Source organism: Eleutherodactylus coqui, chromosome 8 (genome assembly GCF_035609145.1).
Source record: "Eleutherodactylus coqui strain aEleCoq1 chromosome 8, aEleCoq1.hap1, whole genome shotgun sequence".
Classification (NCBI taxonomy): domain Eukaryota; kingdom Metazoa; phylum Chordata; class Amphibia; order Anura; family Eleutherodactylidae; genus Eleutherodactylus; species Eleutherodactylus coqui.
Window position 1 is genome coordinate 118,816,895 of NC_089844.1, and position 24,147 is coordinate 118,841,041.

The 24,147-nt window shown below is 45.0% G+C and overlaps 1 protein-coding gene across 1 annotated transcript in view; it reads left to right on the forward strand.

The window, feature by feature from the left end:
* MAD1L1 (mitotic arrest deficient 1 like 1) overlaps positions 1-24,147 on the forward strand; it is a 714,648-nt gene that overhangs the window by 217,450 nt on the left and 473,051 nt on the right. Inside the window, exon 12 of the mRNA XM_066576313.1 lies at positions 19,343-19,483. Coding sequence (XP_066432410.1) covers positions 19,343-19,483 — 141 coding nt within the window. The remainder of the gene's footprint in view (positions 1-19,342; positions 19,484-24,147) is intronic.

A 24,147-nucleotide genomic window follows, 5' to 3' on the forward strand; every position in this document is an offset into this window, starting at 1 on the left:
TGGAATATTGGGGACAGTTTTGGGCACTAATACTTAAGAAGGAGATAGCAGAGCTTGAGCGGGTTCAAAGGTGACAACTAAGAAATAGAACGGGCGGACTACAATACCCAGAGAGGATATCAAAATTAGGGTTATTTAGTTTAGAAAAAGACAGCTGAGGGGAGACCTAATAACTATGTATAAATATATCAGGAGACAATACAAGGATCTCTCCCATCATCTATTTATACTCAGGACTGTGACTGTAATAAGGGGGCGCCCTCTACATCTAGAGGAAAGAAGGTTTCTACACCAACATAGAAGGGGGTTCTTTACTGTCAGAGCAGTGAGACTATGGAACTCTCTGCCTGAGGATGTGGTGGACACCTTTCTTGAGTGATACAATATTACATGTTATAGTCACTGATTACTCGAGAGGGTCGGTGATCCAGGGATTTTTCTGATTGCCAGATTGGAGTCGGGAAGGAAGTTTTTTTCCCCTAAAATTAGGAAAATTGTCTTCTACCTCATAGGGATACATCTGATTGGCAGAGCATCCACCACAGCTCTGACATCCTACCAGGAACGGCATAGAGAGAACGACCTTTACACAACACGCCTAGTTCCACTACATATAACACACATCTATAGCAGCGCTGAGTAGGATTCAAATTTTTTTTTTTTTTAGTGCTGTAACCAATTTCCTTCTCTGTATATTGATGCATTCCCGAAACAAAGGTGGACACATCCCAATTTGTTCTTAGATTGTCAATTATTTTAAATGTATATATTTCAGAATAAAATGCTTAATTTGTAATAGAGTCATTCTAAGGCATCCTAAAAAGCTAGAATTATCCAGGCTTGAGCCTCCGTAGATTGGAAAGGAGATAGGAGGCTGCTTGTGCATTCCAGAGCAGACGGCTCTTCATCAGAAAGATTTCTGCCGCTGTCCATAATGAAGCAATTATTATTGGAGCAGAACGCTTCGATAAATAGTAATAAATATGTATTATATGCGAGGGTGCTTGTTTTAGCAGAGTTAACCAAGCAGCATGATTGAACGGAGAGCACTTTTCTCTTTGGAGAGCCAATAAAGTTAGTGGCATGCTCTGGACAGCTGTATGGAGGATGGTTGACAGGCCGGATATAATATTCTATCATGACGGAAGACTCCAAGTTAGAGTGGAGATTGTGCGCGGCATGATACTACTGAAATAACTCGTAGAGAAAATAAGCTGTAAAATTCTTGGCTGGGTTTAGAGGATATTAAATTGGCCATTCGACCAGGGTCCCAGTTTTTGGGATACAAATTATTGGTGCAAACTAAATTTACCAATTTTGCTGTGTAGTATTTTAACAAAAGTTGACTTTAGATTCTTTGGTTTACTGAGGGGACAGGAAGGGATCCTAAGTAATGTACATAAATGCAACCCCATACAAATTATGAGCTGTTATCTGCCGATTTGTATTGAGTGTTTATTATATTCACATGTATAAATGTGCTATATACCGTAGCTGGTTAGGCCATGGTTCTAGTATCACTTCACCATGTGGCCATGTTGATCTTGGAGCCAGTGTAGGCATCTATGCTAGCACTGAACCTTCAGCCTGTTCTTAAAGGTTTCTTCACTGCTCGGATAAGGGAAGGCAAAGGTCAGCACCCACCTAGAGCGTCACCTTCTTACGGCTGAGAAGGGTGCGCAGTTTTATTGGAAAAAAAAAAGTTTCTCCATAGCTTAGCTTGACTTACAATAAGTGCTTCCATCAGTGATGGAAGAGTTCATTACTAGAAGAGGCTCTAAGAGCGGTTACAATGGACATGTTCTGCCATATTACTCGCAGCTGCGCTAAGTCCCAATGCCCACAATGCATTGTGTCTTGACTCCTCCCATTGTCAGGGTGAAGTGCAGCACCACTAGCAGGAGACTGCTGCCAGCTCCTCTTCCTCTTTACATTACTGCTACCTTGCCGGAACCCAGTGCAGGGAAAGTGGGGCTGGTGCCTGGAATAGGAGAGAGAGGTAAGTCATTTAGTTTTTTTGGTCTGGTCTTAGGTCTGCATTAACTATGGAATAAACTGGGCGCTGATCCAAGAGCCTGAATTAATGGTGGGTTGGACTTATCCAGACATCTGTAATAAAATTGGGGTAGGAGGTGTGCTTGAAATATAAGTCCTACCCTGAAAATAAACCCTGTGATTGGTTCTTCGATTTCTGCATTGATTAGCCTAGCTGCTTAATGCGGAATGCCAAACGCAGCCATCAAAAATGGTGGAGGCGAATTTATGAATTGGCTGAGTCTGAGGATCAGCCAAATCATACTTCCCGCTTCCACAAAGTGGTGATTGTGATTGGCTGGGCAGTGCTCAATGAACCAAACAATACAGCGCTCGATGAACTAATCACAGCCATCTCTTCGTGAAGGCGGGATTAATGAACCCTGTAACCAGGATCTTGTGTGGGCGGCCAAGGACTGCAGGAACCACGCCGAGACTCTGGAGAGCAGAGGAAGGGGACCTGGACCCAGCCTTCTAGGTAAGTAAGTAAAATAAGACCATCCAAAAATAAGCCTTACCACCTTTTTGGGGGCACAGATTAATAGAAGACTGTCTCTTGTTTTGGTGGAAACACTGTACCTTCAATAGCTGTTGAGTAGTCCTTTGCCAACTCCGACATACATATGAACGCTTGATTTGGCCAAGCATTCATGTGTTTTCCATGCAGGGAGAGAAGAAAGACGCAACCCAATAGTTCTGGCAGTAGCCTTTCTCAAAGGAGAGCAAAAGGATTGGCCGTTGGAATTCAACCTGCCTGCTCGCTATCTTTCCCAACAAATGATGGGTGTTGGGAGCCCTTATGCACATACAATAGTTGGCCTGCTCTATCAAAATTTGGGGGACTTGGATAACTTTTAAATGTGAGATTACACCGCATCAAACTTTTCTCTTGCATTATGTGTCTATTTTAAAAATGGAGCCCATGAGACCATCATCTTACAATGCAAAGGGGTTAACTCTGTCCTCTCAACATAAAAAAACCTACAGAAACAATTGCGTCATTGAATAGCTAATCTGAAGCCTGTACTTTTCAGTCTTGTCACATCTATAGAAGGATTTGTAAAGTACAATAATATAACTTTGAATTATTTTCGTACGGAAGTGAAGTAGATGTTTGACCCTCTTTATGGTCTTTTTGTAGTCGTCTACATTCCCTTAAACTTATGTACGCCTTGTCTGATTGTCCTACATCACTCCCACCACACATTGTGTTCTACATACATAGCACCGCCGGGTAACGTCTTTCTCCGAGATTAGATCAATAGCTTTCAATAAAAGAGAAGCATTTTCTCAGAAGCGTATTGTGTTCACAAGTGCAGATTATGTCGCACACAGAGAGATGATGCCTTTTATTTTTATATTTGTATTTTGGGTCTTTCTATTGTGCACTTATTGAAGTAATTATTTGAGTGGAGAAACCGCAGAATAGAGAATAATGGCTGATTGATATAAAAGTCACATCTGGTTTGCAAACACTTCCCGCATCCCCCCCCGCCCCCCATCATACTGCCTTATACGTCTATTTTCCTTTTATTAATTATCAGAGCTTTTCCGAGCCTAATGAGAGAAAAAGTTGATATTTCAAGCACTGCAGAGAATTCATTAAAACTGACTGCCAGCATTGATTAATAATTTCTTTAGCTTCTCATTGCCAAGGCCTGGGAAGGGAGATGTTAAGATGAGGTGTTTTTTTAGGCAGTACCCCCAGAAGCAGTCCATTGTTAATCACGATGGCTAGGAAGCATAGCTATGAGAAGTTGTCTGTTGGAGGTCCTCATATTGAAGATCTGCTTTAGGTATCCATATGCCTGCCCATTTGGTCATCAGTTATTGTCCTTCCTTCATCATATCTGTAGGGTCATGAAATCAAAAAGGCAATGTTTTACCATATGTTCATAGGAGACAACAGAAAATCGTTTAGATCCTATAGACTTCTATGCCTTCTAAAATAAGCGCCACCAACATAGTTCGATAACTGCTTATTTCCCTTCATCTATAAAGTGGAATTCTAGGCCCTCTCCTTTTTGGAGATCATTTTCTTAGTCGATGAGCAGCAGTTACTTGAGCGTTCATTTTTTTTCACTCAGTTGCTTGTACTTTTTAATCCGTGTGTCCATGCCCTAAAGGTGGTCATACACGTTGCCAGCCAATACTAAAGAATTAGGCAGGGTTTCCATGCTGGGGAAGCCACATGCAGTCAAGATCCTGGCAGTATTACCGGCAAAGATGTGCTGCCAGTGGCAAACACGGGTGGCTCAGATTTGGACTGTGCGCCGTTTCCACAGCATGGAAGCCCAGTCTTATGGTATATTATATAAGCAATCAGATAAAGGATATAAAATTGTTCTATAATAATATTCAAAAAGGAAAAAACACAACTTTTTTTTTTTTTTTTTAACTTTAGAAAATGTTTTATGTAAAATGCAACGTAAAAAAATGATTCAAAGTTCCGTTTAAAGGGAACCTGTCACCGGGTTCATGCTGCCCGAACCGCACGTATGCACAGTGCCTGCTAGTATGTAATGTTCTGAAATGACATGACGTTTCTGAATAAACACACCTTGAAGTTTGGTCGAGTGCCTTGGGAACGGGGCTCTTGAGTTAGAGGCCGGTCACACTAACCTCAACCCGTCCGTAGCATGTAGACAGATTGCTCTGTCCCTATGAACAAGCAAGGAAAGCGCTGTCAGTCAGGCATGGTCTGCCTCGTTAACTTAAGAGCTCCATACCTAAGGCAAACGAGCAAACTTCAAAGTGTGTTTATTCTGAACCGCTTCAGCCATAGACTACTATTAAGCCTACTTGTCTTTCCATCATCCCGACCACCTCCTATAACTCTGCCGGGGCGGTGGGGTCCACAACTAGAGAATAGGTGTGGATCCCAAACATGAAGCCACCTTTATTTGACTTTTACGGCCTAACCTGTGCACATTCTATGTAGTAAAAGTCCAAGATGGGAATCCCGCTTTTGATGAGTTAATTGAAGTGTTGGAGAACATACCTATGTTATATCTATGGCCATCTTTAAGGTTCTTTTACACAGCCGTGATTCTTAAGCAAGAATGTTCCCATTGAGACACGTGAAGGTGACGCAAATGCTTGTTCGTCTGATCGTATCTTTTATGCAGCACCACCAAAAAAGTCATTATTGGTAGAAGACGTTCCCTTGGGAACGCGAGACATGCTGCCAACTGTGATAAAACTCTATGGGGGACGAATAATCGTTTGTGCCCTAATAGTCTGAATCACCCTGTGTGACAGCCACACCAAGTAGCGCCAATCTCTTTGATCGGCTCTCGTCATCTGGAAGAAATTGTTTTTCCGTAAAAGGACCCCTGGATGTTGGAAGCCGCGCTGTAATACAGACGGACTCTCTGGAGTGAGGTGCGCATGATTCAGAACAGCAACTTAGAATTTGTTTTTCCTTCCTTCAGAAATAAAGAAAGTGAAAATCCATTACCAGAAGCAGATTGTGCTGTCCTGCCGCCATACGGGCTAATGACAAAACAATTCTTTCCCCCCCGCCCCATCCCTTTATTTTGTCTTAAAGCCCCCCCACCTCCCTTGAATACAGAGCGGTGGACTGAATGAAGCATAATGCCGGTGAATGGAGGCACTTTGGAGATTTATTGATCAATAAAGCAGGCAATTACAGCTTGTTTAGAGGGCCGGGTAGAGAGAGGCCCTCTTCGTGTCCCTCAGAGCAGCATTGAGCTTCCAATAATGATAACCCTGGTATCTTGCTTGAAACCATAAAAGTCAATAGCAAGATATAGGATTTCAATAAAATTATGACACTAGATAAACTTTACCCCAGGAAGAGCTTCTCGCCAGGGATCGCGCCAGGCTTCACTTAGATTTGTAACTTTAATTTTTCCCTTATTGATTTTGCATGCTTTTCTCCGCTTTGCTGCTAATTAGCCGGATTCTTTAAGCAAAGGAAAGGGAGTCGTGTGTCTCAGAAAGACACTTACGCAACAATTAAATACCCCATTGAAGCGCACTCCAGCAGCTGTATTTCTGCAGACTGGCCTGGAGAATAGGAGCCGCAAAGATTTCCCATTGTAATTGCTTTTCAGGCACATTTTCAAATATTTGTGTTCCTTAGATCGGGCTATGTGTAGCTTTTAATATAGTTCTGACCTACTGATAATCCTAGGGGTCCCCTTAAAGGAAGAATTAGTCTATTTTGCATTATATTCTATGAGGAGGGAAATTGAACTATATCAGTACTGTTCTATGTAAAGTGGTGTTAATTAGTATAGTTGTCTGCAGTCTAGAAATCTTAATTTCTTGGACTGTAAGACTTTATACATCTAATGGACGTACTGAGGAAACGCACCTCCGAGAGCTTACGGTATGTCAGTCGTCTTCTGTGTACTGGCAAGGGGCAAAATTCACAAAACCGTCTACAGATGGGAGGTCTTTCTTTTGGTGGAGACTCTGGTCTGTCTAAATTCTCAAGTCCTGTTTCAAGACCCTTTTCTGTATCAGACCTTAAAATACAGGTTAACTATCTTATAGGCGGCTTTAGATTGTTTTCTTCTTTCCTGTAGAAAGCTAATTTGCATATTTTTTTTCCCAGAGAGCAATGCCTGTAGTCTCCACAAGGAGAAGCAGTACCCCTTAAGAGCTATCATGGTTACTGAAGTAAATTAAAGTGACTCTTTAGTCCCATTACAAAAAATCATCCAGAGACTGGAGATGGGGGAGTTATTTTACTTGCTGCAGCTCTGCTTCCAACTGGGACTTCTCTTCATTCTTAGAGCATGGCCACAACAGTCCTGTCGGTACTAGATGCACACAGTGCATCGGTAGTGAGACACATGAGTTCTGCATTTGGATTGGCTAGTGCTGGTCATGTGAACAGTGCTGGCCAGTCAGAGCAGCCTGTGGCGTCTTAGACTACTGATGCCCAACCAGTGATCAGTGTACATTGATAGTCTAAGAAACTCTGCGTCCATATTTGAAGAATGAAGGAAGAGTTCCCCAGAAACAAGCAAATTAGTGGAAGAGTGGGGAGCAGAACAGCAGGAGGTGATATAACTATCCCAAAACCTCGAATGGTCTCTGGACTAATTTAGTCCTGGGACTGCAGGGTTAATTTAGAGAGAACTTGGCATTTGTTTTTGCAGCATTACACCAAGCACATGGTGGAATGGGACTCTTGAACACTATTTCAACCATATCTTTGCTAAAATCTTAAGGTTTGTGTTTTTAAAGGAAACCAAATATATGTAAATTAACCATGTGGTGTCAATGGGGAGGTGCAGCAATGACCAGTCACAAAGACAAGACATGGCTTGCAAATAACACCCATTCTTGTGTTATTGACAACCCTCATGCCTCCTAATGTCATAGCTAGTGAAGTAGCTAAAATTCCATGGGAGCATGCCCAGTAAGCGGCAAGAGTGGAGTATAAAGCACACAGGAATGTGTGTGATATACAAGCTATGACTTCACAGCTTGGCACCCCCCCCCCTCTTTCATGACTCCAGGTAATGAATTAATTCACTTACACTGCAACCGATGTACGCTTCTACTAGCACAGCTCTGTCTACTATGTAGTGGCCTAAAATGGTACAACAAGCTCAGCACCATTTTCTTGAATGAGACTGTGCTTGCTGTACTATTCCAACCCCACAACATAATGCTTGTGTAACTTGTCCTGTCCTTGTGTCCTGTCACATAGGCATGCAGGTTAAATATATGCCAGAAAAGGTTTTTTTTTTTGCATTCTAGACTCGGGGTCCTTTTAGACGAGCCGATTATCGTTTGAACGAGAGAGTGACGTCATCGCTAGCTCGTTCGCTCTCATGCAGCCTGTTTAGACAGGCAGATACATTGTTCACTCGTTCAAACGAGAATCGTTCAGAATCGCTCAGTCTTTCACATTCGCTGTATAAGCCTGCTTTCTATGATCCTTTGCAGTGGCTTTGACAGCCGCGCTGGGGATTCTCCCCCCCCCCCCCCCCCCCAGTTAAACCCTATGTGACTGAGAAGGACTAAACGAGCGCTTTTTAAACTGAACGACGACTCAACGAGCCAACGATGATTTTTATGCCTGCAGATAATGAGCGACTAATGAGCAGTGAATGATGATCGTTCGTCGTTGGCTCGCGTTTAGACTAAACAGTTGTCTATAACTTTTGCTCTTGAATTTTTTTTTTTTTTAACGGTGATCGTTCCATCTGCAGGCCCTTTTTAGTCTTGTTTAGATGAGCTGTAACAGATAGCGACCCTCCAGCACATTGCGACTTTCTGCTTTGTATTCTCTATAGGCCAAGTTTCCTTCCCGCAGTCCAACTCTAAAGCCACTTCAATTAAAATACGTCTCTGATTCCCACTTTCTTTGTCATTACGCATTGCCCCTTTGCTCCTCGTTCGTGCTTGCTCTTTTTTTTTTTCCTTTCCTTTGCATTTTCCATCTGTCTAAATGTTGTACTTGCTATGCGTTGTCCCTCACGTCAAGCCTTAAGTGTCATCAGTGATTATTAGGAGACTTTGTGACCTCATTAGCGTAAAACAATGTCTTAAACCAAAGTTGAGCATCAGCAGCAGTTAAAGTGCAGGTTTGGGCCGAATGCAGATGGGCGGAAATTACGCAGCAGGATTTCACCACGAAGTTCTGCCGTTGCACGCTGCCATAGGATTGTATTGGTTTATGCAACCCTATGCAGACAGCCACGATTTTGATCACCCCTTAGGCCTCACGCACACGGGCGGGTTTGCATTGTGAAATCCAGAGCAGGATTCCACCTCCGGGTTGTGCAACTAGTCTCGCCCATAGAATGCTATGGCAGAACGCGATTTCATGCCCACGAGCGGAAATCCTTTGCGATTTTCCGCTTGCGAGGGGGGAAATCGCAGCATGCTCCGATTTTGTGTGGGCTGCGCACGGCTGGCTTCCATTGAAGTCAATGGAAGCCATCCGTCTCGCGGCCATTTTGCAGAATGACACAGCTCCCATGACCATCGCCATAGCGATGGCCCGACATCCTCTGTACTACGCATGTGCACCGGAGGCACATTCGCAGCAGGGGAGGAAGACGGCAGATCGGTAAGCTGGGGTCACCGGCCGGGTATCGGGTCGAACTCCACTGCGGGAATCCCGCACTGGGGTCCGACCCGCCCATGTGCAGGAGGCCTTACTGTCCAGACTGAAAAGAAAATGGTCACCAATGGAGGTTTTTTGTGTTTGTAGAATAATATGGAATGATATTGATTTTAGTAATGTATTTTATTAGGCACTACATTTTTGTGTGTGGTTTTCCAAGAATTAGAAAAAAAAGTGTAACCGGCCTCTGTTCTCATGTGACCTTTACCTCTCTTTTTTTTCTTAGTCTTAGAAAACCCCTTTAAGTGATATACCCATTTTTTCCAAGGTCATACCACATCGTTTCACAGGTTAGATGTGAAAACCAAAAAACGGCGGAATGTCGTTCATTTTTAAGTATTTTTCTGAAAGGCCCCAGGGCTGTCTTGGCAGTATGCCTATCAAGCCATCCTCGTGGGGTGGCCTGATAGACTGTCTGTCAGATTGTAGTATGATGTAATGCTGTGGCATTACATTATACTGCAGGAGCGATCAAAGCATCGCAGGTTGTGGTCCCCTAGGGGGATTACTCCTTAAGGGCCAGGCTGTTTTATACCTATAGGACGAGACACTTTTTACCCATGTTGTGCTTTTACTGCCCTATTTTTCCCCCCTTCAGCTACCAAAATTATTTTTTTTTTTTCTGTGACATATAGGGCTGTTTTTTAAAAATAATTTTTTCCCGTGTTTTTTTTTTTTAGTTTAATTGTGGATAAAAATAAAGTGTTTTTTAAAATATTTATAGATATAGTTTTTTTTTTTTATTTAGTATATTTACGCTAAAATAAAGTGGGAATGGGTTCCCCACTTTGTTTGGGACATGGTGATATATAATATGTATGGATTACAGGGCGCATACAATGACTGTTTTGTTTGGCGACGGCTTTGGGTCATTTTCATTTTTATGTGTATTTTTTTATTTTATTCTGTAGTTTATATTTGTTTTACTTTGTTTTGTAATGATTTCTTTTTACTATCTATGACCCCCATGACATCATTCACATTGCCTATTTTTTTTTTAATTATACTTTTCGATTTGTAGCTGGGACATGCATAGGAGCAGCATTCATAGGAGCCTCCGTTACAGGAGGAAACACCCCCCTGTACTGACAATAGTGACTGGCAGAGCTGATCAGGGTCTGCTAGGACCCTGCAGCTGTGCTGTAACAGGGGACCCGGCGGTCTTGTGATCGACGTGTCGCGTAGTGGAACAAACACCTCCACTTAGCACGTAGCGCTCATTGAGGGCTATGTACTCGGGAAAGAAGGCAGAGGTAGTTAAAAACTGCTTATCCCTTCTCCTCCAGGTTCTCAACTGTGACTAACAGCCGAGGACCGGACCTGCTCCTACTTGATTGTAGGAGCAAAGGCTTCAACGCCATACTGTATTTTTGCTATCGGATGTGATTAAAGCCCAGGACCAAGCGCCGTATATTTTCCGTGCTTGGTCCTTATGTGGTTAAAGGGGAACCCATCACTTTGTACATACTGTTCTATCTGGGACAGTATGATGCACAGTAGAAGGAGATGAGCACATAGATATATGGCTTTGTGGGTGAAGTTTCAGTTTTGGGTCAAAGGCACACAAACATAATACAAATTGTGCTAAAAGGTAACCCATCTGTGTTCTGTCTGATTTACATGGACCCTGCAAATTGCATGTCCTATTCTAGTCTAAGGAAACGGATGAGAACAGGACATGCCATGATATTTTCTTGTAGACTAAGGATCCATATGTAAACTCTACGAGGCTCTTCACATAAACCCCTTTGAGTCTGAATGCTGTATGTGGATTACGTGGACAGCACACGGCCTAAAAATACAGCCACGTGCATTTGTCTGAACTTTACTTTACCCGTTTAAATCCCTGCTCTGTCTATGCTCAGGAGTCCAGTGGGCGGTCCTATCAGTGATTGTTACTGACCCTACAACTCCAACAAGTGGTTTCATCCTGCTGGCCCACATTGCACTGAATACGATTGTCCACAATCTCACAGAAGACAATGAGACAACTCAAAAGCTTGTACCATAGGGATTTTTCTGATTTTTAGATGGAAATCCTTTTCTGATATCTTTAGACCAGGTGCCGGAGTCATTTCTGTCATTAATGATTTGTGACTCCGAGTTTTCACACTGATGTCATAATCGTTATAGCCGATACTCACTGTTCAAAATAACCTTTCATATACCGCCGGAGCTGTTCTCTACCGCATGGATCAAATTAGAGCAATGTACTTTATGCCTGATGAAGTGGCTATGCAAATGGAAGATGAAACAATGCCGCTACAGCGCCACCTATCAAAGGCAGCATTCCTGCAAGTCAGTGTCAGCTCTCATTTAGCAAGCCTTGTAACAATGCTTGAAAATATAAGCCAAAGCCAGAATCTTCTCTTGAAGGTAACCATGTACAGACAGCTATTTTGGGGGTTTTGTCCCTCATCCGCGTACAGTAGGTTGCTGGCTGGGTGATAAACCAATGGCGTGGGTCAGGAGGGGTACAGCTTTCCTTATGGAGAGCACCTAAAAGGTGCGAGGAGATGTATAAAGCCATGCATGCTCCTCTAGGAAACTTAATATGCATAAGGAAAATAGTACGGCGCCACCTATTGGAAGATAGAACTCCTGCAAATCAAGTCTTAGCATTTAAGACTTGTACCACTAAGGCCTCATGCCCACGGCCGTGACGGACTCCGCCAGCGGAATATCGCAGCGGAGTCCGTCACGGCGCCCCCCAAAGACCCCATACTCACCTCTCCGGATCCGCCGTTACTTGAAGTGATCTCTCAACTCGTTTGTCAACTCCTTCAGATCCAGTTGTAAATGTAAGATGCTACTGCCTTTCTGTTGGCTCTCAGGCGCTCCCATTAGCTGTAGCGCCCTGCTGGATCAGTGTCTGCTGCTGCTTCTATGTGATGTTAGTACGGTGCAGCAGTCTGGGATGAAGAAGAAATAATAGTCCTCCACAATGCACTAGTGTACATTCTAGTACTCGAGCAATTTATTGAAGATGCAGCTTGTGGGTTTTTTATGATTATTTTGTGCAGAACAGGGCACATTTTATAGTTTTATATTTCTCTGAGCTTTTTTAATATAGTAAAAACGTATTTAAACTAGAAATGATTGCCGTAGCAGACTTCTTGACCTTGCCCCTGTGGCAGTATGCTACAAATGTAAAGTCATTGCCTCCCGTGAACATTCTTCTTACGGCTATGCCCCGTCTTTGAATGATGGCAGTCCACGTTGTACACTCAGTTTATTTCTATGATAAATTTGCTTTTCTCGCCTTTCACTCTGCCTTGAAGGGGCATTTTAGCACACAGTAAACCATAACTATTGCTTTTATAGGGACTTGGGATTGCAATAACTGAGAATAAGACTTGAGGTAGCTGTGAGCCTCCGGTGCCAGGAGTTTTGACTCCGCACTTGGGTCAAGTCTGGTGTAAATTTGACCGCTTGACCCCTGCAGAACTGAAGGAACAATGCATAGGACATGTCTGCTGGTTATGAGCAGTGCAGGCCGTTGACTTTTTACTACAGGTCATGTTCTGTGCACGGCTTGTTAACTTCTGCTACATACGCTAAAGTGCCCGTTTTCCTTGCCCTTGCTATAAATTATTAGGCAATTACTTCCTGTATGGTATAGAGTAGATGCTGACGACCGATGCAACGATAAAAGCGGGTCAGATGTAGATTCCCGTTGAAATTTGCTTATCGTTGACTTTAGTTTTAAAGGGTATGCCTACTTGCCACATTTCTTCTAGCATCTTTGTTAAAGTGTGATAAGATAAAGGAGTTTGGAAAGGGCTTTCTCAAAAATCTTTTATACTGTAGGTCGCTCTAAATTAATAGAGGGGTGTCCACTTCTCAGGATCCTCTATTAAGCAGAGATGGAAACCGTTAAACGGCTTGTCTGTCTTTGGAGGGCCTGGTATCACATGGCAGGTCAGGGATATGATTAGGCACTGTGTAATGCATTGTTTTCCCTGTGGGGGTGCTATAGGGAATTATACACTTGCTGCTAGGTTCCTCTAGGTGATCGCTAAGACTCCTAGCAGAGCATTTTGTGATCAACTTATTGCCAGGTTATTCCTTTAGGCAAAAAGTGATTTGTCTAAGGCAGATGACTTAAAGGAGCATCTACTGGCAATGTGTCAATTTCTGATATTATATATTATACATTTCTTAATCACCTTACACTGCGATCCTCCTGAACTTCACCTGGCTTTTTTAAAAAGGTACTCCAAGAATCGCAAATGATAGATTTTTCCATTTAAGTGGTGTTCCCATCATTTCCCAAAAGGTTATGGCATATATGTTAGGCTATGTCATCACTTTATACTCCTAGACAACACGCCCGCTGCCTTGGGGTCATATTTGACTCTGATCTCTCTTTTGCCCCCTACATCCAATCTCTGGCCCGAACATGTCAGCTGCACCTCAAGAACATCGCAAGAATCCGCTCTTTTCTCACTGTGGAGACGTTAAAAACGCTTATTGTCGCCCTCATCCACTCCTGGCTCGATTACTGCTACTCGTTGCTGATCGGCCTCCCCTGCACCAGACTTTACCCTCTCCAGTCCATCCTGAATGCGGCAGCCAGGCTCATCTTCCTGTCCAGCCGCTACACGGACGCCTCTGCCCTGTGCCAGTCACTGCACTGGCTGCCCGTTAAATACAGAATTCAATTCAAACTCGCTACCTTCATCCACAAAGCCCTCCACAGTGCAGCACCCCCCTATATCGCCTCCCTCATCTCAATCCATCAACCAGCCCGGGCTCTCCGCTCTGCTAATGAAACCAGACTGAGTGCCCCTTTCATTCAAACTTCTCATTCCCGCCTCCAAGACTTCTCCAGAGCAGCACCTGTCCTCTGGAACGCATTACCAAAGGCTACCCGAGCAATCCAGGACTCGCAGAACTTCAGGCGTGCTCTAAAAACGCACCTCTTCAGGGAGGCATACCGCATTCCCTAAGAAAAAAACCTCTCTGTACTCCGCCTGATAACATGCTCCCTGACCTACTGACTGCAATCCCTGCTAGCCATCATAAACCGCTCCTGCAGTCACACCGTTTCTGCCGTCACACGGCTAAATGTCTGACCATTGTCTGTGTATAACATCGCTCACACTTCGCCATACCGTGCACATCTCCAGCCCCTTTACCCTCTGTATCACCCCATTACTTGTAGTATGTAAGCTCGTTGGAGCAGGACCCTCACCCCTATTGTTTCCATCAACTGATTACTATGTAACCGTGGTTCTGTAATGTTTGTATTATTTGTCTTTCTGTATCCCCCTGTCTATGTAAGCGCTGCGGAATATGTTGGCGCTATACAAATAAAGTTTATTATTATTACTTTATGATCAGCGGGGTTCTAATATCTGGGACTCCGAGTGACCGGGGCGTCACTGTACAAGGAAAATGTTTAATGGGATGTAGCCCTGCAATAATGCTGCAGTCCCTTCATTCTCAGGATCAGTGGTGGTGGTGGGGGGTCTCAGACATAAGACCCCCACTGATCATAAAGTGATGGCATATCCTAGTGATATTTGTCATACTTTATAATATGGGAATATAAAGCTAAGCATATACCGATGATTTAGAACTGTGTATATGAAAAATGGACTGCTAAACACGGAGATATATTGGGAAATTAATGGGACACAAAATTTTGCTGTGGATTGGCCACGTGTAGTGTTACCCTAAGACTAGGTGCACTCTATTGTATTGGGACTGTCGTGTGAATCCATGGACTGTTCACAGCCCCATTATAGGCCTATGCGCTATGCACATGGATGTGTTTTTTTTTCTGGCGGACCGCTGGTATGCATGAAATACTCTTGGCATTTCCTATTCCCGTTTGTTTCATGGTAATGCATGTTAATGTCCATCGCCCATTTATATTGGACAGCACAGGGACTGGTGTGCGTGTGCTGTCTGATGTAAGTTGTGCCCACTTGGGTGCAACTTTTACGCACAGCTAGACTGTTGGAGGCCTAAGGTTAGACCTTAGAGGGGTTTCCCAAAATATAAACTTACACCCTATCTATAGGATAGGGATTAATTACCTTATCAGTAGTGGTGGGAGGATCTAACCACTGGGACCCCTTTGAATCACGAGAAGGGGGCCACCTGTGTTCCCCTATATAAATGGAGAAGCAGCCATGCATGCCATCCCGTACTCAGCTCCTCTCTATTGGACTGATGGAGATAGTCAAGCGTTCTATTGTCTTCTCTTTCACAGTCCCATAGGAATAAATGGAGCAGTAGCAGCCACTGATCCTTTCATGTGGGGGACAAAGGAGCCCCATTCTCATGATCGGTGGGGATCCTAAGGGTCAGACCGCCGCCGACCAGGCATTTATCCCCTATACTGTGCATTATGGACATTTTTTACATTTTGTCACAACCCCTTTTAATAAAGACGTTTACAGGACTTGCAGTATCTAGCAGACAAATCTCCTGCTTTCATCAGATAGACCTCGGAGATGCTCAGATTCCTTTAACCGTGCTTCCCTGCGGTTTAAGCTCCGACAGAAGTTTCTTTGTAAGAGCTCATGATTTGCTTTTAGAAGCAGCAAGACTTATGTTTTTCCCCCATCCGGCTGATGACAGTAGATCTTGTATTATTAACCAGGAAAATTGCCTCTTCCCTTCAGATTACATCTGCTGCATGATCCCCCTCGGCTGTGAAAACCCCCCAGATAAATGAAGGAGTGCAATCCACCAGGGATGCGGAGATGTATCAGCGATGTAACACCAGGCCTCCTATGTGTAAACAAGTTTGATAATGTCACTTATCTGACAGATTTCTCCCAGCTTAGATCATCCAAGTCATCGCTAACCGCAGACAGGCCGGAGCAATCTTTTGGCAGTCTCTCTCCGTCTTGGCAGCCTTCGGAATATTCCTTCCACCTTGTTGATGCAGCAGAACCTGTGCAATGTTTTTTTTTCCTTCCCTTTTTGTAGTAGAAAGCATAAGAGTCCCATTCATCATGATGATAACTTATTTGGAATACAGCTGTAGGCTCCTTCCGTTCTGCTAAGATGGTTGACAGGGTCTCGGTGTCACGGCGGCTCTAAGTAGCAGCGCAGGTGACCGTTTTTCAAAGATTACGTTGCGGAAATCTCATTTGGCAGCGGGCATGATGCAGTGCAGATTAAAGGAATGCAGGAGACGTTTGGTGGGATTCCAGAGCCGCAGCTTTAGCAAATGACAGATTGTAAAGCTAAGTAACGGTAAAATGTTAGTAGGGCTCATTTGTTAAATAGGCCCAATCTAGAGCTAATCTATTGCCAGCGTGATATTCGGAAGCTGTAAAGCAGCCTGTGTCTGGAGAGGGGCCAGGAAGTATCTCATAATGTAGGACAAGGGCTGCAGGAATAATAAGTCCTGCGCCTACGTTCTCCGGGCTCAGTCCAAACAGCAACAAGACTCATGCAGCACATTTCGTCTACGCTAAATCGAACTGACATTCTGCGCGGCTCTTGGCAATATCAATGTGTAATATCTGACAATGCAGATTTAAACCGTTCTGAAATTGTTCCATACTGACTGGTAAAGTGATAGCTGGATGAACGAAGACCAGAGTGAACTGGTGGCAGCCGTGGAGGTGGCCCTGCAATATTCTGCCCCATTTACCCAGGTATGTGCGGAGTCCTGGATAGTCTTCCTTTCTTATGGGGGAAAGACTCCGTTCACCGCCCTAGCCTTGTATCCAAATTCCCTATCCAAGGCAGAGTGGTACCAACTCTAAGGGGGCAAGCTCCACCCAACTAGTTATTCCCCTGCAATTACTACTGGGCCCCCCTGGTGGTGATGAAGCGGGACCTATAAGCCTCAGATGGTAAAAAGTAACTGCACTTTCCTAAAACTTTTTAAAGAAATGTCAAAAGTTTTAATCAGTGGGGATCTAGGTGCCGAGACCTTTACTGGTTGCTCAAATGAAGAGGCTACAGCACTCAGCTGAGCCTTTCCGGGTGTGTTTGTTACTCTTCGGATGTTCCTGACAGGTAAAGACAGGCTCATTGAAGTCTAAAAAAAAAAAAAGTCCATAGACTTCTAGCCCCCTTATTCAGCTGCCAGGAGCAACTAAACTTTAACAAATACAGCTATAGGCGCTCAGTGATCGCTGCGTCCCCTTGATTAGAGCGATCAGTGGGGGGTCTCAGCACTGATCAAGCTTTAGATATGGCTCTAGGACAAGTCAAAAGCTTTACGAAGGTGCAGTCACTCTTTAAATAGGTGCACATAATATACTGCTGCTGGGGAGTCACAATGCCGTATACTAATTGATAGAAATGTTGTACACTAAACATATTAAAAGTTCTCCAGCTACATAAGTTGCTTAACACTTTTTTTTTTTTTTGCCGATTGTCTAGTTTCTCTGTTTCTTATCTGTGACACCGCCGATCAGCTGTTGATGACTTATACTGTGGATAGGTCATAAGTAGTAAATACCTGGACTACCCCTTTAAACTGCTTTCATACACTGGCAGGCTCCATTTAAATATGGAGATGTATGGCTAATAGCGGTACGGGGTGGATTGGTCGTAGTAACGCTCATTCGTCCTCATGCAGCTCCTGTAGATAAAAGCAACAAGCGCTGACCGACACACTCATTGTTGATTAGTTCGGTCTGCCCGTGTAAAACCACCTAGAAAAGTTCCAGTTTTTTAAAGTTCTCTTTCCCATCCAATAAATAGAAATAGCAGCAAATTCCCGTCCTTATGGTATACTCAGCCACTTCTGAATTATTTTGGTTGATAACCATTAGGAAGGTCATAGAATCTGTCATCCAGCTTTTCATAAGATCCTAAGTGGCATTTGGGCCTCCTTCACACGGGTGACAGTCGCGTTGCTACAATGCTACAAATCGCATGTATGTGTAAAGCCCATGCTTTCCTATGGGGTCCTTCACACATGCGATGTTTTGTAGCATGCGACAACCCAACACTAAAACCTCACGCGTCTGTTGATATGCCCGCGACTCGTGAGGTTTTGTAGCCCATGTTTCTTTATGGAGCCTTCCTCTATGTTGCATCGCATTGCACAAAAACGTGATGTTCATGTGGTGCGATGCAACTTTGACAGTAGGAAATCCTACTGTCAAAGCCCTAAACTAAGCCCTATCCACATACATCACTTTGCAAGCGCTCTCTGACGCCGCCGCAGCTTCACCCCGAGTCCTGGCACTGCTTCTCCATCAAATACTGGCTGGAGATTGAGAAATTTCCCGCCTTCTGAAAGCGCTGGCTGTGATTGGTTAACCATCAGCCAATCACAGCCGGCGCTCCATGAGTGGCTGTGATTGAATGAGTGGCTGTGAGTGCTAGCTGTGATTGGCTAAGCATCAGCCAATTAGTCAGCGCTTCCAGGAGGTGTGGATTTTGCAATCCCCGTCCAGAGGAGAGGATGATCAGTGCCGGGACTCAAGAAGAAGATGCAGCGGAGCCCCGGATAGCGCTGGAGAGGTAATGTATACTTTTTTTTAGAAAAAATTTTTCTTCCGCTATGGCTGATTTTCGGGGTAGGGCTTATATTTCAAGCTTCCTCCCCCCCAAAAATCCTTGCATATGGTGCTACAAAATCGCGTGAGAAGACGAAGCGATATTGCTTCGATTTTTCTCGCGGCGATACTGTGTTGCCCGTGTGAATGAGGCCTTATATCTGTATCGCTATACAGAGCTCCATTCTACTTTTCCATCCTACTCTGTTGTGTCTGTGTCAGTCTTCACTGTATTTCTTGCATTTTGTTCATCAACCTGGTAAAGAGTGATATGGGATCTGCTCATATTGTACATTGTGCTGTGGTGAATGGAATTGTATTTGTGTGTTTGGGGGAGGCAAATTAAAGTAAGTTGAGTATATTCTTTAATATGAGACAAACTATCATCATCTGTATTTACTGCCTTTATATCTGCAATGGTGCAAAGGTCCTCTTGATCTATTTTCCTTACTAATCTGCTGTTATTGTGGAGCTTTATGGCTATATTAGAGTTCTCATGAACCTGGAAGATCAGGATGAGCAAGACTTTCTCATATAGTTATGCAGTGCATGGAGTTAACGCATTCTAGAAATCCATCTATGATCAGTAAGCATTATTGGGCATCTGCAGGGTCTCTGCATGTATTATGTATGACACTTCCAGAGGTTTGTATTTCCACTTCTGGCTATATATCTGATCTGTTTTCCTTTCTTTTGCGTACAGGAGCGAGATGGAATGAGGGCGATCCTGGATTCCTACGACAGTGAGCTGACTCCATCGGAGCACACGCCACAGCTCAGTCGGCGTCTGCGCGAGGTGGAAGAGAACTTGCAGAGAGTGCATGCACACAATGCCGAGATGGAGGTAATTGCTGCGGGATAAGGGCGCTATAGGGACAGCCACGATCCTGTTTCATCATTCATTAAGGCCCAATCTCCATGAGCGGATCTGATTTGCAGAATCCGCGCAGAAGATCCATAAATCAAGCTGCCCATAGGAATACATGGGTGTCCGCAAATGCGTTAAAGTATGCAGATTTGTTTTATGGACCTTTTAGTCCGGAAAACAAATCATAGCATGCTCTATTTTGCTGCAAAATTCCGCATGGACGGCTTCCAAGCCATCTGATCCGCGACTGGCCCGCCCGCAGCTGACACTGAGGACGGGCCGTGGATACTGCTGGAAAGCAAAACACGAGGACTGTATGGGCATACAATGGCATTTATCGCAAGTAGAACGCCTCCAGGGGTTCTTTACTGTAAGAGCAGTGAGACTGTGGAACTCTCTGCCTGAGGATATGGTGATGGTAAGATCGACAGAGGAGTTAACGAGGGGACTAGATGTATTTTTAGAGCGCTATGTTATTACAGGATATAGACACTACATAACCAGAAGGTTGTTGATCCGGCGATCTTCCAACTGCCAGACTTGGAATGAGGAAGGAACTTTTTTTTGCCTTCCTCTGGATCAACATGGGGGTTGCAAACAGCCTGAACTGAATGGAAATTTGTCTTTTTTCAGCCTAACATACTATGTATGTAATAAAAAATGTGCAGTCCATTATGCTGTTTTATGCAGCAAAGAATAGTAGTGCACTGGTATATGCCAGCCTGACCAATGCCATAATTGCATGTTTTTGGCTTCACATCGGGTGAATGAGGCCTCATGGATACATTTGACGTGTATGCCAGCGCACTAACTACATGTATACTGCCAAAGCACTGCCGGTACACCCTTCAGGTCACAGATTTTTGTTTTGGGCTTTCTTGAAGCTTTTTTTACGGTTCCAAGTGAGTTTCATACACCCGTTCCTGAGTATCCAGTGTATGCCTGGTAATCTGGCACTTGTCAGGTCCCATCATTGTGGATAGGATGACTTGTACGGTATCCGTTACATTCACTCTATGGAAAGCAGACATTTGAAGTGTCCATGTGTGAACTTGTGTTCTTGTGATCTGTGCTGGCACGCCGGGGATGTCATACTGATCCCTCGGCCTCATCTCTCAATCCCCAGTGCTTCATACCCGGCGCGCCGCGGCAGAGCGCTTCCATCAAGCCTCATCTGCGCAGACGGCAACATCTCCATAAATACAACAACATTAACAGCTATTTTATTACAAGACATTTGGCTCTATATGATACTTTAATGAAGGGAAGACACGCGAGCTCGTTCAGTAGTTCCCAGCGTTTTTAGTGATTTAGCGACGGAGATCACCATATGTATTCTAATCCGTTAATTATGAGGCTGACAATTCTGGCACATCTACGCACATATGTTCACGCATTGTTTGCCAGTTAGACCAAAGGCTAAAATGGAAACCTGTTAACTCCTTGACCAGTAATTATTACCCTATTCGTTATGGGGTCGTTTTGTCGCCACGCAGCCATATTCTCCTTGTTTGCACAGGCAAGCATTGTGACACGGCTATTTATTGAAGACTTTTTGATTGAAGGCATATGGATAATGCACACTGTGATGTCAATGTACAGGGGTGGCCGCGCGCAGTGGCATCACAGTGCAGGGGTGGCCGCGCGCAGTGGCATCACAGTGCAGGGGTGGGCCGCGCGCAGTGGCATCACAGTGCAGGGGTGGCCGCGCGCAGTGGCATCACAGTGCAGGGGTGGCCGCGCGCAGTGGCATCACAGTGCAGGGGTGGCCGCGCGCAGTGGCATCACAGTGCAGGGGTGGCCGCGCGCAGTGGCATCACAGTGCAGGGAAAATGGGAATATGCACACAGCGATGTCGCGGCTTTGGGACGATTCGCTCGAGAATGTCGCTGTAGCCCTAACAATGACCCTGAGAATGGCGCTGTGGCGGGGCGGTGCGCCCCCGGGGGATGGCGCTGTGGCGGGGCGGTGCGCCCCCGGGGGATGGCGCTGTGGCGGGGCGGGTGCGCCCCCGGGGGATGGCGCTGTGGCGGGGCGGGTGCGCCCCCGGGGGATGGCGCTGTGGCGGGGCGGGTGCGCCCCCGGGGGATGGCGCTGTGGCGGGGCGGGTGCGCCCCCGGGGGATGGCGCTGTGGCGGGGCGGGTGCGCCCTCGGGGGATGGCGCTGTGGCGGGGCCGGTGCGCCCCCGGGGGATGGCGCTGTGGCGGGGCCGGTGCGCCCCCGGGGGATGGTGCTGTGGCGGGGCGGTTCCCCCAATGCATTCTGTTCTCCACACCCTTTTTTCATACCCCTCACTAACTGTACTTTGAGTGAACATGGCCCTCTTGTTGTTGGGTCCACAGCAGCTGCCCCTGTCTGTCCCTCATCCACTGAGGCACTAGGAAGGCACAGAGCTGTGCAGGGAAGCCTTGTGATGGCCGGGATGGCCGCCTTGATTTGAGTTACCTGTGTGGGATCTGTCTCTTCTCTCCAGCCTCTGTCCTGACGTGGCTCTTCCCGCTGTATGGGCCTGTCTATCACTGCTGCCTCTATGGGACTTTAGTCCTATTCCTTCCATGGCAGATAGCTGCCAGTCCGCTGAGTTGGTTTCATTGTACTGTCACCCATGTCAATGAGTTTGGCAGGAAGGAAAAATAGAGCTCCTGACCCCGGCTCCCCTGTGGGCAAATACAGAGCGAAGCGTAAAAATAAGACACTTTGTATTGTCAATACCAGTCACATCAACCAACGCAAAGTAAGAGCACCGCGACCCTGGTGGTTTATCGTATTCTGGCCTGTCTCCGCTCTGATCTCTGCCTCTCCAGTAGAGGAGGGGGATATAAAGTGCATCGTTCTATCCGGTTTTAATCAGCCGCTAATGTGTGAAAGCACAAGAGCTTAGTCACTGGGGCGACTCTTGGGGGTTTTTGCGCCCACCTATGTAAAAGGTACCTTTAGTCTGTAATTGTGCTCTATTGTTTACTTCTATCAGCCATCTCATACTTGGTTGCGTTTCCCTCTAGAGCCCTTCAATGGGACTCTTTACAGAAACGTGTCAAGAAAGATCCCTACCCCCACAATTCTGCTTTATCCTGTTCGGAAAACCTCCTAAGGCATCCTCAAAATTGAAGAAGCCCCCAGATCTGTAGTCAGCTAGAAAAGCAAAAAAAGCTTAATAGAATAGTCTGAGTTGTGTTTTATTTAAAGCGTATCCTATTACTTAATATGAGTGAAACATATATATTTTAAGTATATACATTTTAACATTGCATGCAGTTAAATTTCTTGTCTGTCCGTCTTACCAGGACTGTCCACAAGGTGGCAGCAAATATTGTTTTTAAGCATTATATGGCTTTTATACTTTAACACTTTCAGAAGCAAATACCTTGTTTAATATAAATTCTACGAACTAAAGGAGTATCGCTGTATCCAGGCATCTCTTCAGGGTGCACATTAGACATTCAGCATGAAACAACGTCTTGGTTTTTCGCCTACTGATCAGGTGGCCAATGACCTCCTAGCATCTGGGATGGAAAGCAGCCAGCAGTCCGGATTTTTTTTTTTATATGTCCCAAAGTGTTTGCCAGTAAACGTGTAGCAGGTAAACTGATCATATGTAAATTGATTATGTGTCGCTAATTTGTGGCAGATTTCGTCACAGGTTTTGGTGCAGAGCTGCAGCGGATTCAACTCCTTCAATTTGAGTTCAGTTGAAAATCTGCTGCAGATGCTCAGCAAATCAGCAACATGTGAATGCACCCTTAGGCTTCTTTCACATGAGCGCATATCGGCCAGCCGATATGCGCTGTGATCTGATGCATTGGATTCCAATACATCAGATCACAGGAACGTATTTCTGAGACGTAAAACCGCCCGGCCAAACCAATATAGTGGTCGGCGTTTTTAAGTCAGGCCCAAAAGATAGTCCAAGAACTATCTTTTGGCCCGGAATACATCTGCGCTGCATGGGCTTCTATGGGTGCCCATGGCAGCGGCTGTAGGTGGGAGGGAGTTTAGCAGTGTGGCTAAAAAAGTAATTTTGAAACTCTTATCTGCTTTGCTGCTACTGTAAATATTCCATGCGGCGGGTCCGCATAAATCGGCCCAGTGTGCACGCGGCATTATGGTGCCCGTATGCACTGTGGACCTCTGCTGTAAATGCATTCAGACCTCTGCCGCCATCCGTCCAGTTCCTGGACTTATTGTCCTTGACAATCAGCGAAGGTCCACGCACATCTACAGCAGGGATCCATGGTGTGTACAGACAGCACCCTTTTTCATGTCCCACTGATTAGTTAATTGGCTTGCAATGACATTAACCCTACTGGTTGTGAATCGGAATCGAAGATTGCTGATGACTATCTCCGTGCTGCGCTGTGCAATACGTTGGTGCTATATGAGCAATGAGCTACAGATACAATTCCAGAGAGACTCTTTAGCAATTATCTGTTCCTCTCTTCTCCATTTTTAATTGGGTATTTACAAATGACTCTCTACTCGTCTAATTACAGCCAGGCTTTTAAATGATTTTGTATAATGGACAGGAATAAATCTGCCGCCTCTCTAGTGCTGGGCTATGCAGACTCCGTCAGATGGTGGCACATGGCGGCATCAAGTGCCATATATCATATTGTGTTTTGTGGATGCATCGGCTATCCTA